This window comes from Telmatherina bonti (genome assembly GCF_933228915.1).
Source record: "Telmatherina bonti genome assembly, chromosome: 5".
Taxonomy (NCBI): Eukaryota; Metazoa; Chordata; class Actinopteri; order Atheriniformes; family Telmatherinidae; genus Telmatherina; species Telmatherina bonti.
Genome location: NC_136623.1, coordinates 18,165,242 through 18,177,296, shown reverse-complemented (window position 1 = coordinate 18,177,296; position 12,055 = coordinate 18,165,242). Strand labels below are relative to the sequence as shown.

Sequence of the window (12,055 nt, the reverse complement as noted above, 5' to 3'; positions counted from 1 at the left end):
CTTCCTTTTCAACTTTCAAGGTAATTGCAGTGAGACTTGATATTGTTTAACGTAGTTGCAAAACATTTTTTTAAATATGTGTCTCATATCTTATTAATTATACTGGATTATATGATGAGTGATGTATAAATGGATGCTGAGATTGGACTTGAGAAGTAGTTAACTTAAGTTGACCGGAAGTAGGATTGCTCTGATTTTAACAAGTGTTCATACACGTTTAATAAAAGTTGTATCAGCGTTACTTAAACTTGCTTGGGTTAGTAATTTTAACTAAATGTTTGCAAGAATTTAAATGAAAATCGGTTGAATCGTTGTGCACGTTGAACGCAGACTTCAAGTTAAAGATAAATAATTAGCCACGCAAGCTAACGTTAGCTGCATGCAGTTGTCCAGTATCAGGCATGTCAGGCTATGCATATGGGACTATCGCTGGTTGGAAATAGATCTTAATATTCTCGTTTAATTAACTACGTATTAGTCTTTATGTTTAAAAGTAATTCAGCTTTACTGCTTGGTAGGAATGGATGCTACACAGGTGATCAGTGACTCCATCTTAGAGTCAGATGAGGAGAAAAATGAAGAAAAGAATCAAACTAAAGGAAGGCCACCACTAGCTAAACTCTGTATCCTAAAAAATCCACACATCCCAGAAACAGGTAAGTGGCTTACAGCTTCTGCTATCAGACCTATCATATTGTAATTATTGCATCTTCTGTAAGAACTTCATGAATGTACTGATGCATGCACTCTGTCACCCAGAGATCCCCCTCTACTTGGGAGATAATGTGCTAGGCCGAGACCCAAGCACCTGCACCCTGCCCTTACCTGCACCTTCAGTGTCCAAGCAGCATGCAACCATCTGCATCTCCGTCTACCGCCGAAGAGGTTGCCCGAGTGATGTGGACATGGAAGCTTTAGTTTGGGATTTAGGGAGTATGAATGGGACCCGTAAGGGCCGCTTAAAGCTGACTCCTAATGTACGTTATGCCCTCAGTGAAGGTGATAGTTTGGTGGTGGCAGATATTCCATGCCAGTATGTCAGCTGTTCTACAGACCCGGTGTCTTCTCAACATGGCATGAGGACTCCAGGGAGCAGAAATTCAGGGGCAAAAGCCAGGTTGCCAGATGCTTTTGGAGAAAAAAGGGGTGACACATACACAAGCAGCAAGAAATGTGTCAACAGTGGTACAAAGGCAGGGGTGTCTTTAAAGAATACTCCCATCAGAGAAAGCTGTCTGGCCTTTGAGCAAACTCCAAACCAGCCACAGGGGACCTTGGTGCCAGAGTCTGATTCTGATTCAGACAGTGAAAGATGGGGGAGAGGAGACAAAAAGCAAAAGACCATTGGTATGTGTTGATGATTTTAAAACACATGGACATTTTTTAGATTTTCAATTTTTTTTTACCACTATTTACATGTTTTTTCTTTTTTTTTGGTTATGTTTCCAGTATCTGATTGTGGCTCCCATAAATCCAGTTCAAATTCCTCCACCTTCTTAAGTCCTGCATATAAAATGGTTCCTGAAAGGTATATATATGTTTTTTCACTTTTTAAAAAAAATGTTATATTTATACTACAAGAAAAATAGTATTTGCTGGTTCATTTCCAGTTTCACTTACCAAATGTTCTATTTCTTAGCATTTTGTTTGGTTTTCACCTCTTTTCCATTGTTTTACAGTGACAGTGAAAGTCCCATGGCACCATCCTCTTCCAATAGGAATTACGTGTCCGGGTCACCCAGGCATGTCAGTTTCAACCAAGACATTGTTGGAAATGGTGAAGAGGAGAAAGAAAGAGCAACGCAAGGAAGGGCAAATTCTAAAGAAAGTGAGCAACATGTGAAACTTCAAAGCAGCATCAGTCTCACACGAGAAGGTGAATCACTTATGTCTACACCAGAAGTGTCCAGAAAAGACATTCCTGCATTCAACATGGACAGTGACACTGATGTGGAGGTCGAGGAGGAAAAAGTGGTGCCTGCTCAGCCTCTAAACACAGTCCTGTTTCACATGGACAGTGAAACAGATATCGATGAAGACCAAGACATCTCAGAAGAAGTTACCAAATGTATTTCTTCCTCTAATGACACAAAGCCGTGTCATGTTTCTTCAGATATTAAGCATACAGACATCACCATGGACAGTGACACTGATGCAGATGAAGATGTTACTGCTTTGCCAGATGCTGCCCAAGCCACACCATTTCAGAGTCAACATGCTGCTAATTCTGCTTCATCAATGCTGCCAAGAGATTTTCATCTTGACAGTGACACCGATGTTGATGAGGAAGCAGAGGGGAATTGTGCAGAAGTAAACAAAGACTCTAAATCAGATGAAGCCCCCATCAAATCTGATATAAAGCTTGTTGCACCAGAATCTGCTGCCACTGCTCCTCACACTCTGCATGTAGACAGTGACACAGATGATGAAGCTGTCCCTGTCCCTACTATTGGTGAACCCTCAGTAGCCACTGTTGTCACAAAATCATGTGTCACCACAAATGCAGGTGCTGATTTGGATATTCTGTCTGACAGTGACACAGATGTGGAGGATGATTCTCCTCTGGCTATACCTGTTGCTCTCACAAACCTGTCAGTGCTTCCTGGCACCACATCAGATGCTGTTAAGTCCAACTCTGATGCAGATACAGATGAGGATGAATCCAGCGTGCCCCCTGCTGGAAAAAGGGCAAATCCAGCTGACCTAAGAATGGACAGTGACACTGATGTTGAGGACCAGGATTCAAATATTGGAAAAGCATCTGTGGACCGCATGCCGGACCTGCATAGAGAAAATACTCTGGAGTTGCTGGTTCCTCTTCAGCAGAACTGTTCCACTCCTGTACTAGGGTCAGGTAAGAAGTCAGTAGATCTTCATAGGCATTATGGACTGTGTTTAAGCTGCAGACAGTTATTTTTTTCTACTGCAATACAGCAAACATGGGGTTCTTTTAGATAAAAACTTTAAATTGTTGTAAAATTATGATATTTGGAAATACTTTATAACATGCATTCAGCAATGAAAAGCTGTTGGAAGCGATGGGAAGAGCTGCTTCACCTTAATGCAAGGAATCCACATTTCAGCTTGAATTTCATATTGAGTGTAAAGTGATTATTGTATTGTGTGTTTCAGTTTATCTGTTTGAAAATATTTCATGACCTCCTTTCTCCAGCTTATAAATCACTAGACCTTGTAGAATTTAAAATAAAACAATGTTTAATAGTCTTTTATATTTCACCTTGGGGTGTTTCAGAAGGAGTGGAAGAAATGGAGACCCAGGCTTTCACAAGCCCCTCTTCAGGTGCATTTAGATGTGAGTAAAATACTTTTAATACAGTCTGTTTCTACAACGTTTTCAAAACACCTAGGTGCGTTTTATGAAAGAGAATTTAATGCATGAAGTTCATGGGAGCTAAAGCAGCACGCATCTGGAGAAGTGAAGTGTGGCACAGGTGTTCAATCACCTGCCTGAAGTTAATCTTATAATCCTTTTAAAAAAATATTCCTCATCCCTGAACTATTGGGCATCTGAAACCCGTATCAGATAAGAATGGGAATATGAGAAAATGACTTTTAAACATCAAATTAGTTACCTCAGTTTCAAATCTTTACATCGTTGGGAGAAGAGGAAATGATTTATTATAGTGGTAAAGATGTGTCTATCAGCAATACCACTGATTTTCTTTCCAAATTTAGTACCAAGTAAAATTCAAGCCAACATCAATGATATCTATACTCTGTAGAAAACCTTAATGTATTTGGAAAAATCACTTTCGTATGGGGCTACACAAAGAAAAATTGATAGTTATATTTTTTGCAGAATACTTCGTGAGGACGTCAATTAGCAGTAAAATGCATTAACAAATAAGTGCCACAATAATCGCATAGCTTTGCTATCTATCTATTTAGTGTCTTAAATATTTTTCAGCTGCATTTTTTATTTTTCAAAACCACACAATGGCCGTTTTACTGAAGATTTAGTGAAACCCATCCTCTATAAGCATTTTTATCGACTGACTCTCGGCCTCCTGAAATGATTTGAGCTGATCTCAGGGACACATCACCCCAAGTTAAACTCATGTAGAGATGGATTGTAGAATTTACTTATTTTATAACTATATTTAGTAGTTTACATAACAAAGCAGAGTGCCCAAGTCTAGGATGCCTAAGGGGAACTTCTTTTGTTTGAACATCAATACTAAAACCTGAACCTAGTAGATAGATGAAAATCACTCTCTGTCTTGGTACGTTTCAGATGAAATCCTAATATTAGTTACTGTTCATTTCATGATGAACTACACATTTTCCCAAACATTCCAACATATAGATGTGTTAACATGAAAATTGATTGTAGAACATGAAAAAGTTATCAGAGGTATTGATATTTCAGTATTGACTTGCACATTGTTAAATCAACATCCCATCTTCTTTTTTTTAAAATTTGTGTTTTTGACACAAAACTCTGAACCCTTTCGTTTCTTGTCTTTATCCCTGTAGGTACTGTAGCCTCTGCTGTGAGACCTGCAGTATTTTCTTCCTGCTCAGACAGCCAGGAGGATGAAGAACTCGTGGCCAAGACACAGTCCTTTGTTCTTCCATCTCAACATTTCCAGATGGACGTGGACCCAACCAAAGTTGCTGCACTCGAGTCCTCTGGTGATAAAACAAATGAGCAGTCCTGCAGAGAAGACTCTTTCCACCTTGGATTGTTTAACAGCAGTCACCTGCAGTGTAACAGTGGAACTCTGGCCATGGAAAACACCCAGGCTTTTGTCTCTTTGGAAGGGGGAGTGAACCTGGAGGACACCCAGGCTTATGCAGCCATCTCAACTGCGAACAAAACCTCTACAGAGAATGACTCAAACTTGGAGGCCACGCAGGCATATGGAGAGGATGAGGAGCCTGTCGGAGATTCAGAAATATCTAGAAAAGATGGCTGTGTAGATTTGGCTTTGGAAGCAACACAGGCTTATATTTTAGAAACCGACAATAATTCAGTGGACGATTCAGAAGAAAAAAGGAAACAAAATGCGGCTATGACTGAGACTCAGTCCTTAGGTTCTCTCACCTCATCTACACTTGCCATGGCTGAGACCCAACTGGTGCCTTCCCATGTTGGAGAGGAGAGTTTGGAAACAAACAGTCCAGTTTGTTCTGCACAGCAGGTTAAGCCAGGAACACAACATGAAACAGAAGAGAGGGATGAACAAGGGAACGTAGCTCACCTTCAGGAGAGGCACCTCTCTGAAGCTCAGTCCATAGCTGAAACTCAGCCTATGTGCATAAGTAACACAGAAGAAAGTGAGGATGAAGACTTGTTTCCTGGTCCACAAAAAAGAACAAAGCTGCAGCAACTTGCTGAGGAACAGACACAGCCTTTTACTGGTTCCCAGGCAGAAACTCAGCCCCTCCACATCAGTGTTGAGCCAACTCAGCCCATGGTTTTATGTGAAGATGGAGAAAGTGATGAAGAGTCGTCAGTGCTAGTTCCAAGAAAAAGAAAAGCAAAACAGCTCCATTTTGAAGAAGAGCAGACGCAGCAGCTCGAAAATCCTGGACCTTCTCTTGCTGAAACTCAACCACTGGCTTCATGTGAGGATGATGATTCTGAGGTGAAGCCATGCCCGCGGAAAAGAAAAGCAAAACCACTTCAAGTTGAAGACGAGACACAGTCACTCACCAATTCAGTCTCCGATGTTGAAGGTCGGTCCTTAGGTACATGTGAAGGCAAGCTAAGCGATGAAGATGACTTGACTCCATGTCTGAAAAAAAGGAAAGCCAAACCACTGCAACTCGAAGAAGAGCAGACTCAGCCACTCATCGGTTCTGAAGTCTCTGTAGTTCAAACTCGGCCAGCAGTGACGGGCGAAGCTGAGGAAAGTAATGATGACTCAGTCAGCAGCCCACGAAAAAGAAAGGCAAAGCAGCTTCATCTCGAAGAAGAGGAGACTCAACCAGTCACCATTTCAGAAGTGTGTACAGTTGAATCTTCCCTGCAAAGAAAAACAACTGAAACCAGTGTTGCAAGAGAGGTGAGAAGAGAAGAGGAAGAGGTGCCAGAATGTTCTGTAGCTGCAAAGAGACGGACAAGAAGGGAGGATATAACGCTTTCAAGTACCAGAGGAAGGAGCGGAAAAGCCAAGTGGGATGATGGGAGCACCGAGGAAGACATGAAGCAGACTAAAGGGAGAAGAAACACGAGGCGGCAGGACGATGAGGATGAGAGGAAGAGCATAATGGATGAACAGAAAGAAGGGAAACTGAAACAAGAGAAAAAAGTTGTGGAGCTCAGACAAGAGCAAGAAGAAACTGAGAAGGAAAGTAGAGCGACTGAAGAACAAGAGAGGCTGCAGGCTGAAGATGCAAAGACAATACAAGTTGAGCAAGAGAGAATAGAGAAGCAAGAACAGAAAACATTGGAAAGAGACGAGACAGAGAGATTAGAAAAGGAAAGAAAAGAACAGAAGAAAAAAGAAAGCTTAGAAATAGATAAGAGACCTGAAACGGAGGCGAAAGAACACCAAACAAGACTGGAGAGGGAGGAAAGAGACAAACTGGAGAGAGGAAAAGAATCTAAAGGAGAGAAGTCCAAAATTCCTGCAAGAGGTCGAAGAGCATCAAGAAGAACTGTCGCTGCCCAGAAAACAAATGAGCCTGAGCAAGACTTGACCTCAACCAACGACGACTTCCCAGCGAGGAGAACCAGATCTCGCTCGAATTCATCCAACTCTGTCAGCTCAGAGAGGTCTGCTTTAGGTGTCAACGTCAAGGAGAGCAAGGGAAAAGGTAGAGGGAGAGGAGCAAAGAGGGGCAGCGAGACAACAGCTGTTGTCAGAAGCAGCCGTCGAAGGACGACAATGGCTGCAGGCCAGACGGGGCAGGACAGCTACGGTAACTCTCCTCAGGAACTCCTTTTCTCTTCTAACTCCTCCAACTCTGTCAGCTCAGAGGTGTCAAGCTGCAGTGTGAGCACTCAAAACAGAGGAAGAGGGGGCAGGCTGCGAGGAAGAGGGAGGAAAACAGAGCCTTATCCAGATACCACTGCTATTAATGAAAGTGATCAAACGTCTGTGGTGAGGGGCAGAAATGGCAGAAAGACAGAGCAGCCCTCCAGCGAGGCTCTCCGTGAGGATGATACAGAGAAGGCAGAATGTCGGCGACCTGGGACCAGTAGGGGGCAGCAGCAAGCCAATACAGCAGGATCAGAGCATGGAGTTTTAAATGATGAGGGCCAGTCAAATCAAGAAGGAGTAGGAAATGAGAAATCACCACCAGCTAAGAGGAATGTCAGGGGTAGAAGTCAAAGAGCAGGAAAAAATGAAACCGTGGAGGATCCAGTCGTTCCTACAGTCAGTGATGATGATGGAGCTAGAAACAAAAGAAAAGCAAGGAAGAGTGAGCTGCAGGCAAATGAAGAAACAAATAGTGCAAAAGTTCCCAAAGGGAAAGCGAGGGCTAAAAAAGCAGAAGCAACAGAGGAAGGAGGGAGGGATGAACCAAAGCAAGAGACTCCTGATGGAGCTGGTCTGCAAGTAAAGAAAACTGCTAGAGCATCCGCCATTCCTGCAAAGAAACATGCTAAAGGATCTCTTCCTGAGTACGAGATGGGACATGGGGAGAACATGGAGGTGGAGACAGCTGAGAAGAGAGCCAGAGGTCAGACTTCTGTGGCCCCGAAAAATCTGAAAGAATCCCAGAAAGAGAGTGGAACATCTACAGCTTGTTCAAACCAGGATGCAAATGTGGAGGCATCAGAGGTGACTTAATATCTTTACATATGAAGACTTACAGTGTCAAAAACTTGTTGTTAGATGTGAAACCCATTAAAGCTGACAGATAAAGAGACTGAAGGCTGAGTCGACTATAATCAGTGTCCAGGAATTCTTGTTCTTTTAAAGGAGGGCTTTTACCTCGCACCGAGGCCGTAGTGCTTTACATTCTGAGTCAGCCTTTCCAATCATTATAATGCACTACCATCCACATCATGGACTGTCTCTGCTTCCTCTACTCTCTCATCAAGAGTGCTCTGAACTGCCCTACATCATCTTAATACACTAATGAATTAAGTGGTTTAGCGGTCACCCAGCCTCTTCCCTCTCTGACATTTTATCACCTTCATACCTTGTCTCTCTTTCTAGTATTTTCTAATAATAACATACTTTTTGTGTTTCGTGTTTTGTCCTTGTCTGTTTTTAGTGCATTCACCATATTGTATCTTTTTTTCCTCATCTCCCCTATCTGTTCTTTTTGCGCTCCCGTTTATCAGCCACAGACTCTGACCGGCAGTGTTTACCGAAAGCGACAAGCACGTCCAGACTCCTCTCCGATGGCAAAGACTCCTCGCTCCAGCTCTGCTTCCCCCTCAGCAAGTGGCCGACTACGAGCTGGAAGCCAGGCCTACAAGGTCTGTATGTGTGTCTATGTATAACTGAGGACTAGTTTTTTGTGGACAAGTCTATGCAGCTTTGAATAAATCTTATTATATGTTATAGATTATGTTTTTGTCCAATTGAAAGACCCTTTAAAGTCCCCCCCCTCTGCTTGCTTCCTTTTACTGGCTTCCTGTTAGAGTTCATATTGATTCAAAGTCTTGCTGCTCACCTTCAAAGCCTCAAACGGCCTTGCCTCAAAATACATCTCAGATTTACTGACCTGGTATGTGCCCTCCTGACCACTGAGACTCACTGGTAATGCCCATTTAGCTCTCCCCTGATCACAGCTTGTGGCAGAGGCAGATCAGACTTTTACCATTAGTGCCCCCACCTTATGGAACATGTTGCCCACTACACTCATACACACAACGTCTCTCGGTACCTTTAAATCCCTCCTTTTTCAAGGTCGATTAGGTTTTGTCTAATAAAAATAGACTATTATATATTCAACTGTTGCCAGTCTGGCTGCCTTGTCGTCTCTTTTATGGGTTAATACTTTATTATTGTTACTCCTGTTGTTGTGTCTCTTACAGACAAAACATGTTACAAATTTTTTTTTTCTTTATTTTTCCAAACATATTGTGTTCCAAGTCTTTTGTTGTTTCTTTTCCTGAAATACTATCATTTTCTGTGTGTGTTTTCTCTGGAGTAGTTTTTCTTTAGCTGTACTTTCATTCTATTTTTCCAAGGGAAAGTGTTGGGTTTTTTTTATTTAAATAATAATAATTTAATCAAAATATTGGGCAGAGTCCTCCTTTCAAAGTGTCCCATCTACATCTGAAGTCCGAGCTGTTGAGTCAGTATTTTCACACTGACAGTCATCTCTTGTCAAATCATTTATTCTCATTTCACCAAGAAGTTCATGACAGAAGTTATAGAAATGTCCTATAAATTTGAGTTTGCTTGTTATCCACCATGTGTGATCAATTACGTTGCATTTCACCAGAAATATTCTGGAAAGCTTGTGACCAGAGGCTGTTGTTTTCTCAGGTGCTTTTCACAGGGGTGGTGGATGAAGAGGGGGAGCGAGTGTTGGCACGTTTGGGAGGCAGCATGGCCAAAGGTGTGTCAGACATGAACTGTCTTGTGACTGATAAAGTGCGAAGAACAGTCAAGTTCCTGTGTGCAGTGGCCAAAGGTATCCCGGTTGTCACCACGGACTGGTTGGAAAAGGTTAGTTTCCATAGCAGCAGTTGGGAAAACTTGGTCCAGACTCGTCCTCTCAGATGGGGTCACACAAACGTATCCACATAACTGGTGCGTTGAGAAGAACGTAAACACACTAATTTTATGTGTGTGTTTTAGAGTGGTAAAGCTGGGAGTTTTCTTCCTCCTAATTCTTTCATTGTGAGAGATCCAGAGCAGGAGAAGAAGTTCAGTTTCTGCCTGCAGGAGTCTCTGAGGACTGCCGGCCATCAGCCTCCCTTCCAGGTACTCACTCACCCCATTTCTTTCCAGCCTCATGTTTGTCTCAGAGTTAGAGGTTGATGGTTTGTCAGTATTATGTGTATTGTGCTGTTTCATGTTGCTGATGGCACGGGGAGGGGAAGCAAGTCATGCTGGGAATTCAGAAACATTTGCCTCTAAGCAAGACTTTTTAGTTCAGCTGGTGTTCTGATAGTTTGGCTTTGCTTCGTGACTTATGGCAAATAGTTTGACATTTAGTGTTTATATAACGTTATGTTTTGCATCTTATATTTCCAGGGCTGTACTGTTTCATCAGCGCTGTAAAAGAATAGCTTCACACAACATACAGTGCTGATGCAAAGCTAAAATTAGGGGCACACACCTGACCAAATTCCAGTCCCAAGCGTCTCTTATTGATTTTCTTGTTCTGGCTTGCTGAGCCTGAAGGAGCATAAAGACTAATCCCATTCGTTTACAGTGTTGTGTACTGTATCACATTACTTCTGTCTTTCTATCAGGGATATGAGATCCATGTCACAAAGTCAGTAAAGCCGGAGCCAGTTCACATGAAAGACATCATTTCCTCCAGCGGAGCAACTTTTCTGCCAAAGATGCCCTCATCTCATAAGGTGCCAGTGGATCTTAAAGCTCTTCACGTGTCTCCCGTTCGACACTGCAGTTTGTCTTGCAGTCCTACCAGTCCATCCTAAATGTTGTTTTCTGTCACCCGACCCTCTCTCAGGCTCAGACGGTTGTGATTTCCTGCGGGGAAGACTGGCGGCTGTGTGGCCCCGCTGTGTCTGCGTCTCTCCCCGTCGTCACTGCTGAGTTCATTCTCACAGGAATCCTGCAGCAGAAACTTGATTTTAAGACTCATGCGCTCGCCCCTCCTGTAACTGACCCGCAGCCTGCAGGAGGCAGAGGAAGAGGCAGGAGGAAGATGTAGTACTTATAAAATCATGTCACTGCGAAATCTGCAATAACGATGTTCATCATCCTTTGTAGAGGAAATTATCGACCGGTGGGAGCACTAGTGAATCTGTGTATATGACTTGAGAATGTATTTAACCTGAATGCAGCAAAAGGGATGTTTTTTTTGGGTTTTTTTCCAGTTCAATGAAAACACATTTTTCTATGTAGGCTGTTTAGATGTGGCATATTTCTTTTTACATGTATGATTTTACAAGAAACTGATGGAGAGTTTACAGAACAGAAGAGTTTTGGGTCTACGCTGCTTTTCATGTCCTCTAAGTGCTTTAACTCAACATGCCAGCTGGGAAAGTAACAAGTAATACGTGGGAGTCGATCAGATCATGTTTTGGGTGGTAGAATAGTCGAGCTGATGGGGTCTGTTTTTAAAATCCATCTTCTATCGAGGTCAGTGAATGCAACAAGCTTGTTTCCTGTCCAGCTGGAAAGTGCATTCTACCTTTTTATACTGATATGATCATGAAACCACTGGTGTGTCTTCCTCTCTCCATTAAGCAGCACCACTCCATTAAGCCTTCATTCAATCATATTATTGTGAGGAAGAGTTTGGACACAACATTAGCATTTGACTGCTGCCTTGACATCATGGTCTCATCCTGTTTGTACACTCTATTTATTTATATACTGTCTGTTCTTGTATTCAATTCCAAGAAAACCAGTATTAAGTGGTCATATTGCGTTTCTTTCCTAAACTACCATACCTGTCTCTGCTACATGGTGTTTTAATGATGGAGTCATTTGTGTATGAATTTTTTAGGCATAGTCGACTGTTCTCTGGCACATGACTCAACACCAAGTTTGTATCAGTTTACAAAAGCATTAAATGTCTTCTGCCAGCCTGACGTGACTGTACATTTACCTTCATAATGCAACATGAACTTAGCCTTTGGCTGCTGTATTCCCGACTTAAAGATATTATGTAGGAGAGAGGTTATCAAAGCATGAGGTGGTCCAAAGAATTAAATATGTTGGAAATGAAAAGATAAATGTTTCTGATGGGATTGAAGAGCTAAGAAACTTCTGGGGGAATCTGTTTTTTTTTATACTTTTGATCCAGATGTGCGAGTTGTTGGGAGAAGGTTTATATGTTTAAAACAAAATGGCAGAATTATCATGATCTCATAGTTCAAGGGTTTCATCAGCTTTAAACTAAGTCCTGCCTTTACGCAATGAGGGATGGAGGTCATAATGGCTGCTGCCAAGAAAAACAAGTTATTGTTTACTTG

At 42.2% G+C, this 12,055-nt stretch overlaps 1 protein-coding gene across 1 annotated transcript; it reads left to right on the top strand.

Moving 5' to 3' along the window:
- Positions 1–520: 520 nt before the first annotated feature.
- mdc1 (mediator of DNA damage checkpoint 1) lies at positions 521–11,591 on the top strand (the record flags this gene model as incomplete). The annotated part of the gene is made up of 12 exons (XM_079241054.1): positions 521–656; positions 760–1,347; positions 1,450–1,528; positions 1,680–2,854; positions 3,254–3,313; positions 4,498–5,612; positions 5,739–7,757; positions 8,267–8,404; positions 9,423–9,605; positions 9,738–9,863; positions 10,358–10,468; positions 10,582–11,591. 12 exons carry the CDS (start codon positions 521–523, stop codon positions 10,783–10,785), a joined length of 5,934 nt encoding a protein of 1,977 aa, XP_079097180.1. The 3' UTR covers positions 10,786–11,591.
- Positions 11,592–12,055: the final 464 nt, after the last annotated feature.